The sequence below is a fragment of the Danio rerio genome, chromosome 8 (assembly GCF_052040795.2).
Source record: "Danio rerio strain M-AB ecotype USA chromosome 8, GRCz13ab, whole genome shotgun sequence".
In the NCBI taxonomy this organism is placed as follows: Eukaryota; Metazoa; Chordata; class Actinopteri; order Cypriniformes; family Danionidae; genus Danio; species Danio rerio.
Genome location: NC_141028.1, coordinates 19702919 through 19725084, shown reverse-complemented (window position 1 = coordinate 19725084; position 22166 = coordinate 19702919). Strand labels below are relative to the sequence as shown.

The 22166-nt window shown below is 33.8% G+C and overlaps 1 protein-coding gene and 2 long non-coding RNA genes across 4 annotated transcripts in view; 1 reads left to right on the top strand and 2 right to left on the bottom strand.

The window, feature by feature from the left end:
• Positions 1 to 22166, bottom strand: part of LOC147842616 (uncharacterized) — a 1013036-nt gene that overhangs the window by 712656 nt on the left and 278214 nt on the right. The gene's annotated exons all lie outside the window — the stretch shown is intronic.
• Positions 456 to 22166, top strand: part of st6galnac5b (ST6 (alpha-N-acetyl-neuraminyl-2,3-beta-galactosyl-1,3)-N-acetylgalactosaminide alpha-2,6-sialyltransferase 5b) — a 28760-nt gene continuing 7049 nt past the window's right edge. Inside the window, exons 1-3 of one of the 2 annotated variants that reach the window (XM_087263087.1) lie at positions 456 to 569; positions 7086 to 7262; positions 19430 to 19839. In XM_087263087.1, coding sequence (XP_087119213.1) covers positions 19481 to 19839 — 359 coding nt within the window. In that variant the 5' untranslated portion in view covers positions 456 to 569; positions 7086 to 7262; positions 19430 to 19480. Of the gene's footprint in view, positions 570 to 5683; positions 5841 to 7085; positions 7263 to 19429; positions 19840 to 22166 lie in introns of those variants that run through there. The other variant, NM_001006662.2, reaches the window with a different exon arrangement.
• Positions 2120 to 2690, bottom strand: LOC147835558 (uncharacterized). The gene is made up of 2 exons (XR_015497783.1): positions 2555 to 2690; positions 2120 to 2214 (listed from the first exon to the last, which is right to left on the bottom strand). It is a non-coding gene; the product is annotated as an uncharacterized LOC147835558 (long non-coding RNA).

Sequence of the window (22166 nt, the reverse complement as noted above, 5' to 3'; positions counted from 1 at the left end):
CCTTTTATAGCACATTTGGGTACAAAATTGTACCGTAAAGGACCAATTTGGCACCTTTAAAGGTACAATTATATATTTTGTTTCCCTATAGGAACAAAATTGTACCCTCAGCTCATGATAAGATCAAGACACTATATAACAATAATTTAAATGTATTAATACTAAACATTAATACTAAAATACATGATTTAAAAATATAATAAATAAATAAATTGATTGAATTAAATATTTTCATAATTATTTTTTTTCATGTATTTACATTACATTTTTTCTCAAAAATGTTAATAATTTAATTTATAATTAAATGTAATTTTAATCATTAAAAACGTAAATACTGGTCTTTGCTTACTGTTTAAGTCGCTATAGTATATATGGGATGTAGAATAAACCATGCAGAGTGACAGCATCTTCATACAGGTGGTGATGGTGCTGTCTCTTTAAGAATTTGGCTTGTTGAGACGTTATAGTAGTGTTTGTTACTGAGGCGGTCCGTCGACTATGCTGGCTGTTTACACAGAACTTCGCACGCTTTTCAAAGAAAAGTCTATTTTGGAGTCCACACTTTTCAGGTAAGAATGTATTAAAGATATATTTTCAGTCTCATTTTTACATGTGAAGCCGCGTGTTCTGTTGATTTTGTCTGACTCTCGGGTCTCGGCTTTCCCCCGCTTTGTGCTCCGGGCTGGCTGATGTACGTTGGCCTGCAGGATGGAGTTTGCTAAGATGTCTGCAGCTTATTAAAGAAGTTAATACAATGTGATATCGAAGTCACCGAGGGACATAACCTTATAGACGGTGAGTACTATATGCTGTTAGTTTTCTCGGTGTAAAAGTTCCCTTTATCGCCTACGTTACGTATTCGCGCCTTATATGTTACGTAACTGCTTTATTAATAAGTGTTGCCACGGCGGAATATTATCGCAACCCAGATAGCAAAATACACTTGGGCCAGTTGCGGCTAGATTCTCGCCTGCCCGAGTCCGTCTGCTGTATCGTTACTCGGGCCAGATGCGGCGGCAGAAGCGAGCCGACGCTGCCGTAACCATGCACCGGAATCGGGCCGTGAGTAATGTGCGGTGTGGCCCAGAGCTGCCGCGACTGAAGTCTTCATATACCTTGATATAAAACCTTTTGTTATTAATACTGGAATTTGTAATTATCAATAATGTTTTATATTTTGAGGCCATTTTCTAGCCACGGTTGACCGCGGAAATGTATTTTTAGAAGGTTATATACACCGCCATTTTGTGAAGAAAAATCACAATTTTGTCACCGGCAAAGCGACTGATTATGTAAACGTGGCTAGTTACAAACGTGGCGTGTGTATGCTTGTACATATCTTCGTTTCAGTGTCTAAGTTACATTAATGTTGAGGAGTGTCCACAAACTCTTATGTCCAGAATTGTTGGTGCTTTACTATCGTTTAACGTTATACTTATATATAAATAAAATACTATAAATAAATAGTTATTGCTTTATCTTATTTCTTTCCTGAAGTTTATGAAGTTTCCAATTGTCTTTCAGGACAAGATTGAACAACATAATGCAGCCTAACAGCATTAGACCAATGAAGGCATGTCATATGAAAGCATGGCTCAGTTACAAGATGTAAGTATGTTTCATTATCTATACCATGGTTTTAATGGCTTACATACTATTTTAAATTTGTAGGTTTTTACTTACAAACAACAATAAATGTACACCTACGTGTTTAAAATTATTTTCTAGGTTTTCATCGAAAGATGAGAGATCAACTGAAGAATGCTATGGACCTGACTCTAAGGTACTCTTTCTAAACTTTCTCCACTTGATTAATATTATTAAATTCTAGCTTTGTATGGATTCCTTCATATTTGTTTGTATGCCACATCTTATGTTCCAGGAATTGATTTTACAGCAGCACTTCTCATGTTGCCAGCCTTGTTAAGCGAGACACTTCAACATTTCGTTGTGCTCCGGTGCGTATGTTGTTTTCTGTTTAGTATATGCTGTGATAAATGCATTTTATAATGCTTGATATTCTTTATATTAAGATGATGCAGTGGGTAGTGCTGTCACCTTACAGCAAGAAGGTCGCTGGTTCGAGCCTCGGCTGGGTCAGTTGGCATTTGTGTGAGGAGTTTGCATATTCTTCCAGTGTTCGTGAGGGTTTCCTCCAAGTGCTCCGGTTTCCCCACAAGTCCAAAGACATGCGCTATAGCTGAATTTGGTAAGCTTATTTGTCTGTAGTGTATAAATGTGTGTGTGTGAATAAGTGTGTCTGGATGTTTCGTAATACTGGGTTGAAGCTGGAAGGGCATCTGCTGCATAAAACATATGCTGGATAAGTTGGTGGTTCATTCCACTGTGGCGACCCCAGATTAATAGAGGGACTAAGCCAAAAAGAAACTGAATAAATGAATGAAATTTATATTAGTCTTTTAATCTGTGATACTTTTTTTTTTTAAATCAGTGAATATTAATTATTTTCCTTTCTATGCATGTTGATTTTCTCTTCATCAGTGATAGAGTGACTGATATTAGTGTAATTATTGCTTTGTCATTTACAGTGAACCATCTTCACCACATCCAACAGTTCAAGTACAGGAGGAGGCCACCGACTGGACAACTGTGTTAACAAGACAAGTCACGGCAGTCTTCAGAGTTGATGGGATTGCGATTGGCCGGGCTAATGATGTGGATGAATATACATTTTTGACATATCCATCTTATTAGAAGATCACCTTGATGTTTCTGCAGTGGAATGTTTTGAATGAACTGTGGACAGTGACAAGCCTGGATCTACTCCAGTTACCAGAGTGATCAACCTTGTTTTTTGTTTCTCTACATGCTCTTGGGATAATCACAATCAAGTTAATCCAGCACACTGCTATCATTCATGCATAAAGCACATTTTTAAATAACTTGTGCTCCTAATGACAATCAAAGAACATTTTCCAGATATGAGTGCTTTACATGTCGTGTTTATCAAAAGCATAAAGACATATTGTGTTACAACAAATTACAACTCCACTTGAGGATGATGAGGAGTAATCTGATGTTGAGGAAGAGGCTACTGATGTATTTGGTTTTCTGCACTGTTGAAGCAATTTATAGAGAAACATTGCCTTCATTCTGAAATACAGAGAAAATTTTGATGACAAATTATTTATTATGACTGAGTATTCTGACTCAAGACAAATACTTTGGACTTTATAAAGTGAAGTACTTGATGTAGCCTGTGTAATGTGTTTATAAATCTTAAACAGTATTCTTGTGGTCTTTGTATTAAGGGTAGATTATATACTGTACAGTGAGTGAACAATTTTTATTTGTTATCTAAATTGTTCTTTTTACTGTTTTACATGTCTGCTTTATATTTACTGTGTAATTTTATTTCTTGACACATTCAGTTGTGAGTTGTAATGAAATATTTCTACATTAATAAATAAAAATGGACATCTGCGAACCGAAATATTTTATTTATTTATTTGTGCATGCAGTCACCAAAGGATCAAAATGCCTGGGTCAGTACCCTGAAAATGCTATATAATATAATAAGGTACATTTTTGTACCTTCGGTGGGGGTACAAAATTGTCCCTTAAAGGGTACAAATGTAGAAGGTACAATTTTGTACCTTTAAATAGAGGTACAAATTTGTACCCTTAAGGGTACCACCCCAGTGACGGGCCATTTGTACCCTAAAAGGTACAATTTTGTACCTTTTTTTCTGAGAGTGTAACTTAAATCTTAACACTATAACAAACTGCTGTGTGTGTGCGCAGTGTATATCTCATAAGGGTTCAGTCAGTTTAACATTTGTGGCAATTTCTGGAAAAGTAGACGGCTGCCTGCCCCTGTGGGATGCAGGCTTTGTGGACCCAACAACAAACACATCTGACACATTTCTGCAGGGACACCATTGTCTGCCCTTTGCTGGAACTGCTACAAAGAAAGAGAAAAACATCTGAATCATAATAAGCGTAGTTGTGAGAATTTGAATGAACTCTTACATCGATTCTACATCTCATTGAAGTTGGCATGAATGGGATAGCTTCAAATTAAACTAAAGATATATACTTTAAATTATATAAACAAAAATATACATACAGTAAAAGTCAGAATTATTAGCCCCCTTTTTAATTTTTTTTTCTTTTTTAAATATTTGCCAAATTATGTTTGAGCAAGTAAATTTTCACAGTATGTCCGATAATATTTTTTCTTCTGGAGAAAGCCTTATTTGTTTTATTTCAGCTAGAATAAAAGTAGTTATTATTTTTTCATCACCATTTTAAGGTGAAAATTATTAGCCCCTAAAGCTATTTACTTATTTCAATAGTCTACAGAACAAACCATTGTTTTACAATAACTTGTCTAATTACCCCAACCTGCCTAGTTAACCTAAGTAACCTAGTTAAGCCTTTAAATGTCACTTTAAGCTGTATAGAAGTGTCTTGAAAAATATATAGTCAAATATTATTTACTGTCATCATGGCAAAGATAAAATAAATCAGTTATTAGAAATGAGTTATTAAAACTGTTATGTGTAGAAATTAAAAAATCTTCTCTCCGTTAAACAAAAAATAGGAAAAAAAAATAAACAGGGAGGCTAATAATTTTGACTTCAGCTGCATATTGAATACCAGGCAAAAAATAAATAAATAAATAAAATGAAATTTGATATTACTTGAATATCACATTTTTGGGTGATGGAATGCACAATATTGCTCAGAGGCGCATACTGCTTTTCATACTGCTTTTCATACTCCTTTTCAAGATACAATAGTTAAAAGTAAGTAGCCTACTCGCATGAAAATATTTTGTTTTATAGGCTAGTTTAAATGTTAAAAAGGCTTGCTATAGAATTTTGAGTCATGGCATGTTTTCATTTTGAGTCAGTCAGTGCTTTGTTAGAAATTTAGACAGGATAAAGCATTCAAAATGATAGTCCGCCAAAAATTATAATTCTGTCAATATTTACTCACCGTTTACTTGTTTCAAATCTTTATTCCTTTTCTTTCTTTTGTTAAACACAAAAGTAGACAATCTATTATGATGAACGCTGGATATCTATTCACTTCCTATATGTTTTTCATGCATTGATTTTCTAAATATGGTCTTTTGAGGTCAACAGAAAAAAAGAAGCTCAAATGTTTGGGACTACTTGAGTTTGAGTAAATAATGAGTGCATTTTCATTTGTGGGTGAACTATTCCTTTAACTGCTCATATAATTAGTAAATGTTCAATATACCATGAGCAGTATACATGCCTAAAGTGGGGAATTTGCTAACTTTTTTATTCTAATAGATTATTTGGTCACACTTTATTTTGATGATCTGTTTGTGGAATTTAAGTTACATTGCATATATGCCAACTAATTCTCATTATATTATAAGTACACTATTAGGTTAGGGTTACTGTAAATTGACATGTACTTGCAAAGTTTCTTATAGTAAGCTAAATGTCTGTTGAAGGAGCAGTATTAACAGATATTAAGCAGCCAGTCTACTAATACTCAAATGGACCATCAAAATGAAGTGTTACCGATTATTTAAAATGTTTTGATTATGTTGGAATTATGACAAATATTTTCAAACAATTAGTAAACCGTTTTAGTGGTCGACTCGGCACTCTTTAATACCGCGCGTGCGCAGAGGCAGAGTCTACTAGTGTATAAGAGTAGAGCTGAGTTCAGTTGAGCCGAGCTTCAGTTCGGTGTGAAGATGACAGAGCGAGCAGAAGAAGAGCTGATGGAGGAAATACACTGTGCGTTTATAAAGCTGCTGTCTGTGAGGCTGAACAATTTGACTGCACGAAAAGACCCGAAATAAAACACTTCACAATATGAAGACGCGAACGGTAGGCTACTGCAAACTCTGATATTATGCACTGTATAACTTTAACGTTACTTGCCTTCAAAAACATTTGCCGTGGTACGTAACGACAGTTTCGCGCCACACCGTCTGTTGTTATTGTTGCTACTGTAAAATGGTAACGTTAATTAGTGAGGGACTTGACATCTGCTTTAGGCTTAGCGAATCTTTCTGCCTTAACAGTTTTAAACACTTTTCTACTGACAGACGTGTCAGTGGCAAACTGTATACATATGACCCTAACAGCGGTTTCTGTGCGCCAGATTGCAGGCAAACCTATTTACTGCAGATGGCTGCGTGATTAATATAGCAAATGAACGAATTTCTGTCATACTTTTGGTCAGATTTTTTTTTTTTTGTTATGTAACTCCATTACAGAATTCAGAATTTTGAAGTGATGAGTAAGTATAAGTTTATTGTAACGTCAATGTAATGAAATTGTAGCCTTTCCCACAAGCAGTTCTGTATTGATATGAAAATAACTTATAATAAAATGAAGTATATCATATATTATAAAAGCTAAATAAGGTTAAAAAATAATGTACAATTATTTAAATCATTATTAAAAAATAAATTTAGAAACGGGATGTAAAATATTTATTTGCTTGTGTGCTTTTAAAATATTCAGTCCATTAACTTAATTAATTTCATTGTAAAACTGTACGTGTCAAATGTTTTTCTCTTTTTTCCCCAGTACTTTTGTGTATATATATATATATATATATATATATATATATATATATATATATATATATATATATATATATATATATATATATATATTTTTTTTTTTTTTAACAATTTGGTTGTTGTTTGGTTGTTTATTATTTATTAATGCATTGGGACACTTTTCAAGTGTGCTTAGTTGTTTTGAGCCCTTAACAAAACCCAACATTAGCTGTCATAAGATGTCATTTTAGTTAAAACATGGTTTACTTTCCATGCATAGAATTTGTGATAATATATTTTAGGTAGTGCTGTCATATGATTAAATCACAATTATTCGCATCCAAAATAAGAGTTTGTATTTACATAATGTATGTGTACTCATTGTGTCTAAATATTTTGTATGTATATATACAGTTGATGTTAGAATTATTAGCCCCCGTTTATTTTTTTTTTATTTCAGCTAGAATAAAAGCAGTTGTATATTTTTTTATTGTTTAGTTTTTTTTATTATTTTTTATTCATTGTTAAAGGTAATAAATGTTTCCTGTTTCTTTTGTTTCAGCGTCATGGGATCATACTGATTGGTGTTGTGACTGTGCTTACAAGCTTATTGTTTGTCTACAACAGCACTTCTGCAGACACACCAGGGGATCAGCTGCATTCAGATGGACATCAGATAGATGCTGCAAGCCGACAGACATTCAGCTTAGAAGGTTACATCAGCATCATTGATCATAAGGTAACTGACGCTTATTAGGTCTATAAAATGCAATGTAGTGCTTAAATGATTAATATGGTGCTTAAAATGTAGAAAACGTTCCTTTGAAGCTTCTTAAATGCATTAAAGGAATAGACAAATATAATTTAGTCATCCACAGTAATACAAGATGTAGGTGACTTTTTTCTTTTTTAGCAGAACATTAAACAAGATTTTTAGCTGAAACTGTGGTCTTTGATGATTTATAAAATTCAAGTTAATAGATACCGGCACTTCAGACTGTTTGACAAGGCTGTGGATTAAAGGTTATAATGTTGAGGGAAAAAAAAGTTCAGTTTCTTGCACAGAATGATTGTATTGCTTTACAAGAGCTCAGTCTATTTCTAGAAGATACATTATTTGTACAAATAATATTTTTTTAAACTTCAAAAGTAGTTTAGTTTGTTAGTAGTTGTTGTTGTTGTTGACTTGTATTTATGAACCACCAGTATCATGAATTCAGCTAAAAGCCTCTGTAATCTACTAAACAAGAGGTAATCTATATCTTGGATGGGCCAGAGGGTTAGCAAATTACATAAAAGTTTAATTTTCAGATGAATCTTCCCTTTAATTTTCTACAAATTCCTCTCATTAGTTTTATTTTTCCCTTTGAAAGTCACATGCACCGATAACTACAGTTGCCTCTGTCTGTAATTTTTAATAACTGTATCTTCCTTTATGGATAAGAGCTCCAAAATGACTCATCTGGAAATCACAGTAAATGCTGACCTTTAAACTTCACAATCTCATCTCTCAGACCAGACTCTGATCTTCTACACTTCACCTTTGCACAAAACCTCCATTGTTCTAAGCACTGCATTTTGCTTACTAATATATAAGTCTATTCATTGTGTTTGGATTTAGGTCACGATATTTGAATGAATTTTTCCTAAGAACTTAAATATCAAGAGTAACAACAATTTATGATTTTTATTGATTTAAAAATAAATTGCCGCTGCATTTTCCTTAGTCATCAAATAATATCCTTTTGGCACTGGCATTTTACAATATGCAGTGCACTATAATGCTTACAAAAGACTTGGCAACTTGTCTTTCCTTCTGTCATCTGTTTTCAGTGTTCTGTCTCTTATGTTTTTTGTGATAAATTGGGCACAGGGCTTTAAAGCTTTTTAAATTCCACCATCCGTGATGCTGTAATTCCTTCACTTCTGATCAGATACGCTGGAAAGCTGCAAGCAGGTGTTGTCAAGGCTTGGCCTCATCTTGAGGCATTGTAATCAGCAGAACTATCAGGGATGTAAATCTGCGTCTCGGTTCTCTCTTTCGCTCTCTTTTATTTCCCTCCCTCACTTGTGCTTTTATAACGTGACCATGGATTTGGGTTTAACACTATCCTCCTCTGTAGAAGCATTGTTTACTTTCCATGCATAGGATTTGTGTAATGAGCACGTTTCATGAAAAATGAAATTATGTGTGTGTGTTCATGAGTGTGTGCGCATACATGGATAATATATTTTAAGTAGTGCGATTAATCGCATCCAAAATAAGAGTTTGTATTTACATAATGGATGTGTACTCATTGTGTTTAAATATTTATAAGTATTTATATAATATTTATATAAATATTAATTTATTAATATTATAACAGTATTAACAGTATAATATTAAATCGCCTCACAGCAAGAAGGTCGCTGGTTTGAGCCCTGGCTGGGTCAGTTGGCATTTCTGTGTGGAGTTTGCATGTTCTCCCTATGTTCATGTGGGTGTCCTCTGGGTGCTTCGGTTTCCTCCACAGTCCAAAGACATGCGGTTTCCCAATGTTGTGCTGTGACTGGAAGGGCATCCGCTACGTAAAACATGTGCTGGATAAGTTAACAATTCGTTCCCATGTGGCGCCCCCTGATTACTAAAGGGACTAAGCCGAAAAGAAAATGAATGAAAGAATAATATTTATACAATGTGTATTATATGTATTATATATATATATTCTCTCTTCATTTATTCACCCTTATTCAACTCTGGGTTTTATCTGTTTTATTACACAAACGGAGAAATATTGAACAAATGTTGTAAACCTGTAACTACTGACTTCCAAAGTATTTGTTTTACCGTTTATTAATGTTTTACTATTTATTTGTTTTGTATCTCCTGTGGAAGTCCGTGGTTACAGGTTTCTAACATTCTCCTTATATGTCACCTCTTGTTTTCCAGAAGACTAAAAAGAAAACTTAAACTGGTTTGGAACAAGTAAAAAGTGAGTAAATGATGACAGAATTTAAATATTTGGGTTAACTATCCTTTCAAGTCATTAAAAAGGTATAGTTGACACAAAAATAAAAGCTCTGCATCATTTACTTGCCACCCATGTGGCTTTCTTTCTTATGTGGAAGATAAAAGGGCATTGTTGATGAATGTTCATGCTTCTCTCCTATATACAGTCAAAGTGGGGACCAAGAACTATCAAAACAAACAGAGAAACACCAAAGAAGCAACATATTCTTAGATGTCTGAAGCCATACTTTAGCTTTGTGTCACGACAGAAACTCATATTTCATTGATCATGAAAGAGCATTATATATAAATAATACGATAACAATAATACAACAGTGATAATAATATTTAATAATAAATTATTGTACTACTGCATACAGTACAAATAATGGTCACACTTTATTTTGATGGTCCGTTTGTTGAATATAAGTTACATTGCATCTACATGCCAACTAATTCTCATTAGATTATAAGTAGACTGTTAGGTTGGAGTTAAGGTTAGTGTAAGTTGACATGTATTTGCTAAGTTTCTTGTAATCAGTTAAATGTCTGTTGAAGTAGCAGTATCAACAGATATTGAGCAGACAGTCTACTAAAACTCAAATAATAATATCCATCTTTGAACATTATTTCAACATTTTAAATTCTAAAGATTTACTCTAAAGAGCAATATAGACATTCTGAAATAATACTAAAAACAACAGTAATAACAAATATTTTACTAGGTGGTTCATTCCACTGTGGCGACACCTAAGAAATAACGGACTAAGCTGAGGGGAAAAAAAGAGGAAGGAAAGGAAATTTTACTAGTAATAATAGAAGTTTCTGTCCTTTTGCAGAATAATTTAATTATGTACACTCATGTACTCAGGAAACAAGGGGACTAGTATTTTTTTTTTTTTTTTAAATTAATCACTTAAAATTTGTTCTATTAAATTGGTCTTCTATAGCCGCACATGAGCTTTGTGTCAGAAACAAACCTACATATTGTACAAAACTATGTATGACATTCATGGCCAACAGTTACTGTCATATATATATATATATATATATATATATATATATATATATATATATATATATATATATATATATATATATATATATATATATGAGCAATTCCGTGCAAATGTCAACCTTGCCATGAAAAAGATTTTCGTTTTTACCAAAATATGGAAACCATTTCTGGGTTTTTTGTGTAACCAAGTATTTTACAGTACTTTAAAAATACTCAAAAATGCATCTGTCAATGTTTTCAAACTATTCTATTTGATTTACCAAAGTCACACAAATGGTAATTTCACATGCGTCACATCCATAACAGAGAGATGTCACATCCATAATGACACTTTTTCCTCAGAAATGTGAAAATATTAAGTAAAATAAAACCAAGCAATTTTGTTTTATAGAGAGCCGACTCTAATCCTTTTGATTAGCATTATTTCTTTTGGGTTGTGCAGTTTAATTCACATAATTTCTACAAAGTATGTTGTATACTGTAAACTCGCAGACTTTTTTTGTCACATCCATAACGCATGCTTATTTTCCTCATTTAAAGTACAAAACACGTTTACAGATTGATATTTTTCTGCTCCCATAACTCTGTGGCTAGTTGCTCTTGAAAATATAATTAAAATTTTTAATATAATGTTAACATATACTTTCTCTGTCAATTTATGTGTTGAGTTTTTACTGCAAATGTCACATCCATAACGCTGGAATTGCTCATATATATATATATATATATATATATATATATATATATATATATATATATATATATATATATATATATATATATATATATATATATATATATATACATAAATCAACAATAGAAAGAAAATCAATTAAATTTTAAAAAAGACATGACAATGATTAAATTGTAAGAGAGCTTCTGGGTGAACTATCTTTTTAATGTGATTAAAAATATTTTTAAAAATATAAAGAATCTAAACAAAGTAAGATAAGTCTGCAGTTTAACTTGAAATGTCGTGAGCAGTCATGTAGGCATCCCTATCACATTTTTCACTGCGAGACACGGCTCTCAGTCTACCAGTTCTCATTAGTCCAAAGAGCACACTTATCCAAGCTAATAAGAGTGCCAAGACTCAGAGCCAGATTTTTAATGGATACTCTGTGGAAGTAATTTCAGAAGCAGAAGATTTGCTCATATTAGCGCAAATGAACAGCCAGTGTGGAAGTTCACTGAATGAACATGGCCTACAAGTCTTCATCAAAAACATCCGTGTCTATTTTCTAATGTTCAGTGGAAGGAAATGATTTCTGAAATTCATGTCGAGTAGATGGAAAAAAATATGCAGATGATCTGAGCTAATTTTGACTGATGTGGTGATCTAGCGTTGACCTACTTTTGCTATAAAGTTATTTTAAATAATAAGAAAAGGTAAATAAAAATAATAATAATAAGTATTTAGAATTATAGAGATACCGGTTTGTTTTTTTTAAATAAAATATTAGTCGGTGTTAAAAATAATGTAGAAAATAATACAAATTAGGGCTGCACGATATTGGAAAAGTCTGATGTTGAGATACTTTGTTTTGCTGCGGTATATATATTGCAATATAAATAGAATTTTTATCAGATGACTTAATTAGCTCTATTTGGAAAGATTTTATTCCTTTAGATCGACTGTAAAAAGACTAGATCAAAAAGTATGTTTCTATACAGTGCATCTGCATAAAATATTATAAATTATATAAAAAACAGAGCAAAAATAAAAGTTACATAAACAGTGCTTTATGGTTTTCTGAGTTTAACAGTATTCGAATATAGAAATTGAGCAATAAATTGTAAAATAACATGGTCTACATTGTATAAACAATTTTATGCAATAATAATAATATCTTTATCTTTGAATCTTTATTAAATAATCTAATTCTGCGATGTGACTATTGCAGATACACGCATTGCGATATCCATGCTCAAACAATATATTGTTCAGCCCTAATACAAATAATTTAAAATGTAAGTAAAATACTGGTGGATGTTGAATGTACAATTAAGAAATTTTGAACATATATATTCACTTGATGCATTCAACTACATACAACTATTCCTTAAAGGTGCAGTATGTAAGTTTGACACCCAGTGGTTGATTTAGGTATTGCACACCTGTATCAACACATTTTTTACTCGTGTCATTCTCTGATGAGTCCATGCAAGCACAGGTTGCCAGATTAACGTGAGCGTGCTTGACTATTAAGCCTAAAGGCTGATTAGAACCGTTTTCTAACAAAAAGCAATGGCATGCGATAGAAGAATTTTTTTTTTTCATACTAAAAGGAGTTTTTGTCCTAACCAACACCTGAAATGTCTACTTTAGAAATAACTTCTATTTCAGCTAAACAGAAAACTGACAATATCACCTCAGGTACACCTCATGTGCTTTATTCAGTGTTAAATGCTAACGTTGTGAGTTTGAATGCCATTTTACATGACATTTACTGCCATACTACTGAAAGCAGCAGCAGATATTTTCACCTCAGATCTTGAAAATAAAATGCACGATTTGAAATTGTATTTTAGAACTGTGACTCAGTGCAAGTCAACACATATCAGTGATTCAGCATGTACATTAATAATGTTAAAGATGTTTAATGTGTATAAAGTAGATTATTAACCTTACCATTTCGTAGGAGTGCAGTAAGTGCACGATTCTGTGCTGCTGAAATGCTGTATTTAAATTTCTGTCATGTTTCGTCTGGTGCAAACAGCCAAATTGCTTATCACTGCAAATTTTGTCACATAGTATGTTGTTAGTACTAATGTTTATGTTTTGTAATATTTATACTATTTGCTAATTAATGACAACCTCATGTGGAACTCTGAATCTGCGTCTCATTTTGGGGCTGCTACTGTCCACTGCAGGTTGCATTTTCGGTCGCGGGCACATGCTTTGAGAGCATTTCTGACTAAATGAATCAAATACGGGGTTTTTCATGAAGGCAACCCAGGGAGCTGAAATATAATTGGCTAAAGTGGCAGTGGGTGGGTTAAAAGAACCAAAAGAAAGACAGCCTTTCCGGCATATAACGCACATTTTCAAAGCAGAATATCTGACATTAGCATAGTTTTTTAGATAAACAAGAATGTTTACTTAGCATTTTTCTTAAATATCTGTAAACATATCATGGTATTTATATGCTTTAGAAGAGTCAAAAACTTACATACAGCACCTTTAATTTACACCTAAATTATTACTTCTATGCATTTTTTTATATTAATTAAATTAATATTCAATTCAATATCAGCCATTAATTGGGAATGCTAGCTAATGAAATAGTACAAACATACTAAGTTTTCCTACTTATTCTATCAATCAGAAACTTTACACAGGCAGTATATGTTTATCCAGAATGCATAATGGCCTGAATTTATTTTTTGCCCCACAGAAAGCTTCTCAGACAGAGAGAGGGAGATCATTATCAGCGTAATTATGATCATCTGTCCCGGTGGAGTGAGCTTAAGAATGAGGATGTTAATGAGAGAATAATAAGTGTGGATATTTATTTACTGGGCGTGATTTGTGTGCTCTCGCCTTGGCTGTGATCTCCATGGAAATGACCCTGTTTATCACAGCAGAAGAAATCGAATGGAGTCTCTATAGCTAAGAAGCAGAGATACCTGCATAGGGACAGGGCTGTCTGAGGCTTTATGGCTTCACATGTGTTATAAATGCATTATCTGACGCAGTGGCAGGTCTGTCGGGACCACCGTACTGTGCCAATATACCGGCCCCGCATGTGTCTTTGTCTTTAGGTTGTGTGTAAATTTGTTATTGTAGCGCAACTATAAAATATATATTGCCAAAAGGACTTCTACCAGGGAAAACGTTGTATATATGCAGATTTAGTTTCACTTTAACCTACATAATGCATTCAGCATGTTTGTTTTTACATCTCACAGTTTTATAAATGAGTCATTGCTTGATATTATTCAAATAACCAAACTTATCTCAAATCAGAAACTTCTCATGAGTGAGACATTTAAATGTCGCCATGTTATATGCTCTTTTTATTGTATTTCCTATTCCTGTCATTTTCCTTAATACAGAATATCAACAAATCCTTCATCTTTCAAGTCCATGCTTGTGGATTTTGCTCTTTAGTTCATTTCACAGTTGGAATTTGAGAGAATACAGGTTTTCATTTAATACTTGTTGATAATAGTCAACGATGCCATGTATCTTAATGAGATGTCTTGGCACTCTGAATAGAAAAACAGGCAACCAGTTTTTTTAACATGGGTAGTTTTCAAAATGTTGCCTTCTGTGTGTGTAAAACTGACCTCTGGTGTTTATAGCCCAAATATTTTTTTGCGGGGTTTTGCGTGACAATAGAACTATTCTGCAACTTTCCAGCTCTGATTGTTATAGAATTTTTGGGCTCTCCAACCATTCTCCTAACAGTGCACTGGGACCAAACACATCGTCAGACACACAACATCTTCCTGTTTCAGAAGACTTTCCTCTGGCAGAAATTTGTTACTTAATTATTGCTCTGATTGTGGTAAAAATGGGCAATTTCAGTGTTCTTGCTTCTTTCTTATTTTCTCATTACTCTCTTACCACTTCCCATTTTGTGAAGCACTAAAATTGCCACAAATTGCAGTTTTTGCTTTGCTTTTGTGAAAAATGTCTGATGCTACATCTGGAATTGTGTACTTCCCTACTATATATAGTATGTGAAAACTATTATGTGAGCCGAGAACAGTATGTCTAATTTCATAGTGTTTAAAAAAACAATAAGCGAAAAGTACCTGTATGACCTAATACTTCCAGCGAGATTCTGTAGTGTGCATCCAATGGACGCTGCGCTATCTCATGATGCCATGAACGGGAGTAAAGCAGCACCTTTGATGTTGATAGGTAATGTAATAATGAGAAATGGCGGATGTACGTCTGAATTCCATTCATACCAGTCACATTCATAGTATATAGAGTATTCAGTTGTAGTGAAGTAAATTCAATTTCAATTGTAGTACCTAGGTGAGTAGCATGCAATTTCAGATGCAGATGTTTAATTTGGTGTGCCACCTCATATTTATTCCTCTGTGACAACAGGAGGACATGGTTGAACAATGTGTATTTTTAGTATTGTACAAATTTTAAATTATTAGTGGGAATCTGTTCTTAATGAGAGGTTTTTTAATTTAATATTTAAACATCCAATTTTACATGCAAAATGTATGCCAAATTTCCATATGTTAAACTATAAAGAATGTTTTACAGTGTTTTTTACTTACCAAGGGTTTCAATATAGGCACAAATATTGTAAAATAAAAGTGCAACTGAAATGTATTTTGAGTTTTATGTGAACTTTAAATGATTACTCAAAAATAATAAATAAAAACATTTTTAAAACCTACCGCTTTATTTCTAACAAACTGGTTTGAAAACAACATATTCTGAAAAGTTTTCAAAGATGAAAAATACATTTTACCTGCATGAAAAAGTCATGCTGGAATGATTCATCAATATGTGTAAGTATGTTTATCTATGGGAAAGACAAAGGATTGTTGCCACTAATAGAACTTCATAACATTGAGAAAAAGAAAAGTTTTGCTGTCAGCAGTTATCTATAGTGGCGTTTTGGTGTTGTGGTGGGTTTTGTTTGTGTTGGTTGATTGACATAATTTGCGTCCGTTTCTGTCGTGATTCCTTCATTGATTAGTGTCTGTACCTTTGTTTGGCTTTGATTGATTGCTTTGGTCTGTCTATAAAAGCTCTGTGTTTCTTCTGCTTCATTATCCATTCTCAGTATATTAGTATCAGGTTAGTTTGTTGCTTTTAATTCTTGTGATCCTGTGGTCTTCCTACTAAAAACAATGCAGTCTTTACAAATTTTTTGCAACAGTTTTTTTTGCAAAAATTCCTCTAAAATGAGTGTTCAGAAAGCTTTCCCTCAAAGCCTTTCTTGTGGGTTGGTTCAGCGTCGTGTAGTGTTGATTATACTGGAGGGACTCAATAATGGTGACAGTAAAGGTAAAAGGAGTCTTTGTGGACTGGGCACTTTGATCTGTTTTGCCCTTTCAGTGTGTCTCCATGCATTCATTTTCACAGTGATCTCATTCACATGCATCTAAATTATTCACTCTGCATGCATAGGTTTATCCTTTCGTCTTTTGCTTGCATAATTGTAGATTTTAAAAAAATATGTAATATTTATAGTACATCTCTTAATTGACATGTTTTCATTTTCTGAATTAAAATAAATTTTTTGTGAGGGGGTAGCATCAAAAATATCTGGGTGGTTTAACGGCCTGAAAGAAAAAAAAATAGATTAAAATCTTATAAAAAGTGAGATAAAAAAATTTTGCCATTTAGATTTTATTTCTTACAATTCAAAATCTCACAATGCTAAGTTTATAGGAGTAACACTTTAGTTTAATTAACAATTCTCACTATTAACTACAGTAGTGGTTTATCATGAGCCCATCGTTTACTTATGTAAATGTGTGTAAAATATATATTTATTCAATTCTTATATTTCTGTAATATTATTGAGTTATATGCAAATGTTTGGATTATTTATGTACAATACAATTCGTGCAGTAATATTTTCTACACCTTTTAGTGAGGTAACCTGCTGTAGTTTTGCTTACCAAACAGGTGGCACCAATTGGCTTTGAATTGTAAACCTTAAATAAAAGTTAAGGAGATTAATTTGCTGATTTTGTACAAAATGCTCATCCTACCACTAGTGAACGCACCACCAGCATTCAAAAGTGACCAAAAACATCAGTCAGAAAGCATAGGAACTGAGAAGTTGTCTGTGGGCATCACCTGCAGAATCCCTCCTTTATAGAGGTGTCTTGCTAATTGCCTATGATTTCCACCTGTTCTCTATTCTATTTGCACAACAGCATGTGAAATTGATTGTCAATCAGTGACTATGTTATTTTGAGTGTTTAATTTTTAATTTGTGGACTTTAACTGCAGTTTGGCACTTTCACTTTCATTCACGAACATTTCCTGCACGCCCTCCATGACAAACAAGATATTGGATGCAATAATAAACTGCTGGAAGTGTTGTATTAATGAAAGTTCATACCGCATGCTGAATGGTAGAAAAAAAAAACCTTCCGCATTTAACTATGCAGGTGTCTGTGGTCTGCGCTGACTGGGTTGGTGCAGAGAGTGTCAAACAGCCTTGTGTGTCTGGACTATCTTGTCGCAAAACGCTACGTGATGGTAATAGTTTGATTAAGGTGTTTACATGTCTGTACTGCACTTCAATAATGCAACTAAAATCGGCATACCCCACATATCTTAATTCGATTTCTCTTTTGTTCGATTATGACCTTAATCTGATTAAGTTAATCAAAAATCACTGTTTACATGGTTAACTCTTAATCAGAGTATTGTTTTAATCGCGTTAAAATTAATTTATTGGTGTCCATATACACGTAGTCAGTGTTGCTTCCTAAGTGGGCAGATTGATTTCACAAAAGTGTGATTGATTGAGTTACATCGTGATGTTTATATTGAGTTACTGTACAAGTGTATTTTTTATATTTTTGAGCAGTGTACATGGAGCATACTTCTCTAACAGTCATGTAGTGAATTTAAATTTAGTTGTAGTACCTACTGTTTGAGTAGTATGCGATTTCAGATGCAGCTTGAGTGAGTTTGGCTCTGTGTTACCTCATATTTATTCCCTTGTTATACAGGAGGTCATGGTCACCCATATGCACTAAAATAGCAAACTATTAGTGGTAATTAACTGTTCTCAACCGTTTTTTTTTTTTTTTTTTAAATATTTAAACATCTGATTTTACATGCAAAATGTATGCCAAATTTCCTTAGGTTAAACCATAAAGAAAGTGTTATTTTACTCATATTTACCAAGGGTTCCAGTATAAGCACAAAAACTGAAACATGGTGCAACCTGCAAAATTCTGCGGATTTTTATTTTATTTCTTACAAAACAAAATTCCGGGCAGAAATAGCAAAAAAAACTCTGCAGATCCTGTCTTTTAAGATATTGGCTGGTTATTAGTACTTATTAATTAGTAGTTATTATTGGTAATATTCTTCATCTCTTATCCTACCCAATGCCTACACCTAACTACTACAAGCCGAGGAGACACAGGACATTAACATGCATCAGATTGACATTGTACCTTAACATTGTGGAGATGTTGCATTTTGTTTGGAAATGAAAATGTGATTAATGTCAGAACCCAACATCTTGCCGACAATGTCCAATGTACAACCTAAAATCAACCAAATATCAATGTCTAATGATGTTACAGCTTTACGTTGTGTGGACGTTACCACTATGACGTCTCTCAGACGTTGGAATTGGTTGCCATACCTGACAAATAAATGTCAGTTTTTGATGTCAGTAAGATGTTAATTTAAGACTCGACATTGGATTCTGGTCACTTTCCAACACAATCTAAATTAAACCAAATGTCAGCGTCATTTGACATTGTTATTGGACGTCAAAATAACGTCCTTAAATGTTGGCATTGAATTTTGGTCACCTGACGTCAACTGAAATCTAACCTAATATTATGTCTTTTGATGTTCTGTGCCTGCTGGAGTATTTAATAACTATTTATAAGTAGCAGTAAATGATGACTTTATTGAAGCAAACATCATAGTTATGGTTTGTTAATAACGAAAGTTGTATTTTAAGTGAAAGTGTAACTACATATCTTGCCATTCTGTAGTGGCGTTTTTCAAGCTGCAATTCTGAGTTTATGTCTTGCTATTATGAGTTTGTAGAATACAATAAGTCACAAATGTTTAAAGGTAAAATGTAATGATTCTGAGGGTAAAAATACATTAAAATCCATGGTTTCTATTTTTTTTTTAAAGGTGATTGAACACAAAGTCTACTATGTACATAAAACTCCCTGTTCTCACCATTGTCTCCATCCTCAGCCTCTCAAGACGCACTGCAGAAGTTGTGCCTTGGTGACGAGCTCTGGTCACATGACAGGAAGTGGTCGAGGTGCAGAGATCGACGAAACAGAGTGTGTCATTCGTATGAATGATGCCCCAACAAGAAGATACCAGAAGGATGTGGGCCAGCATACAAATCTCCGTGTGATTGCTCATTCCAGCATGCAGCGTGTGCTGCGAAACCGCTACGAGCTCCTCAACTCCAGCCAGGACACTTTCTTTATCTTCTGGGGGCCTGGAAACTACATGCGGAGAGACGGTAAAGGCCTTGTCTACAACAACCTGCGTCTGATGAAACAGTTGATGCCCAAACTTCAGGTGTACATCATCTCACGGCCGAAGATGCTGCAGTTTGATGAACTCTTCAAGAAGGAGACTGGAAAGGATAGGTGAGAATGATCAAACTTTTAACTTTCTTTGTGTTCATTTATTTACCCTTAGTTTACCATTCATTTATAATGATGAAAGAGAAGAACTGGTAGTAGGATGAGGTTGGGCCCTCTGATAGTATCTCTGGGGGCTCCAAAAGTGCGTGGAACCTTAGAATCCTCCTAACTTAACCACCCCCCGTTAGCGGCACCCCTACTTAAAACTAGAGTTAGTAATACTGAAGAGAGTATGGGTCTCAAACTCTGGAGGGCCGCAGCTCTGCAGTTTTACTCCAACTCTAATCAAACACAGCTGATCCAAATGATCAACTTGTTCAAAAGAGTCTTGAACACCTTGATTAGTTGTATGAGCTGCAGAGCTGCGGCCCTCAAGAAATTGATTTTGAGACTAGAAGCACTAATATTGGCTCTACTACAACCCCAAATCAGAAAGAGTTGGGACAGTATGGAAGTAAAATACATAAAAATTTTAAAAAAAATCACATTTTGCACTTCAAAATGTGCCTCACATTTTTTATTGCTGACAGGCCAGTCAAGTACCTGTATCCTCTTTCTCCATAGCCAGGACTTTGTAATGTGTGCAGAGTCCGGTTTTACAATGTCCTGTTGAAATATGCATGGCCGTCCCTGGAAAAGAAGGCAGCATATTGTGCTCCAAAATCCCTGTTTACTTTTCAGCAATAATGGTGCGTCACAGAAGTGCAAGTTACCTTTGCCAAGGGTACTGAGACAACCCCATACCATCACAGACCCTGCTTTGGACTTGTTGCTGGAAACACTCTGGATGATCTTTTGAATGACGATACTTGATGCAGTGCCGCCTGAGAGATCGAAGATTCCGGTTGTTCAGCTTAGGCTTGCGCCCTTGTCTTTTATATGCTAAAATTCCTACAGATTTCTTGAATCTTTTCCTTATATTATGCACTGGCGAAGGTGAAACATCCAAATGTCTTCCTATTGTTCTTTGAGGGAAATAATTTGTTCACATATTTGTTGGCAAACTGGCGATTCTCAGTCTATCTTTATTTATGAAGGCAGGCGTGACCAACCCTGTTCCTGGAGATCGAACTTCCTGCAGATTTCAGTTGCAAGCCATATCAAACACACCTGCCTGTAATTATCAAATGCTGTTCAGGTCCTAATTAATTGGTTCAGGTGTGTTTGACCAGGGTTGGAGCTGAACTTTGCAGGAAGGTTGATCTCCAGGAACAGGGTTGAGCACCACTGCCTTAAGGAATAGACCTTTCTTGGATGCTGCTTTTGTACCAAATCATAATTACAATCACCTGTTGACATCACCTGTTTCAAATCACATCATTATTTAACCAATTGCCTGATTAACACCCCTAAAGCCTTGGTGTAGAAATCGTGGTGATCAAGCTGCACTTTTCCCCCCATAGACTTTTATTCATATGCTTGTGAATGCGACAGACTGGAAATGGAAGCTTGTGGGACAAATTTGCGCTCATGCACAAAATCACATCATGTAACTGTGTGAGACCAATGAAAGATCAAAACATGACCTGTCTGTACAGAAATTTAAAATATGGACCAATCGTTTCCTTTTAAAATGTCTGATCATCTTGTTTAATCCCGCCTCTTTGCGCAGTGCCGTATGACAGAATTTTTCATGCTCAAACTCGTGACTGTGGCGTGTATTGTAATGTATTGCAGGTCTGAATGGCAGGAAAGGATGTTTACTTACGAATAAAATGAAGTTGGCCAGACAAAGCATGAAATAATATAAGTCAAAGTAAATTTGGACATCACTGCTCTCTTTTTTTATTTGCGGTTTCCATACTGTTCTAACTTTCTGATTTGGGGTTGTATAATGAATGGGTGATATCTTTACATTACTAAATGATTAAATTCATGTGATTATTGATCTTGATTATGTAGAATTACATCACAGCAAAATACTGAATCTTCTACAATGAATGAATGAAACCAATCATTTAATTTGATTATGTCTTTTTATTATTTATCACTTGCTGGAAGGCACATCATTTATATAATTTAATTTATGACCTATTTTTGTATAGTTGTTTGTAAAACTTGATTATAAAATTCTATATATAATTGACATTCAATATATGGATGAATGTAATGAATGCATGAATGAAAAAACACATAATAAATAAATGATTAAATAAATTCTTGAGTATATACACAATTTAATAAAAGATAATAGGTGATTTTACCTTTTTTAACTTATTTCTATTTTATTTGTAAAACCAAATAAGATAGAGAAAGGTAAACATTTGACATATATTTGAAATTTGACTTTTATAAATGAATAAATAAATGAATTTTTTGATTAAAGTATG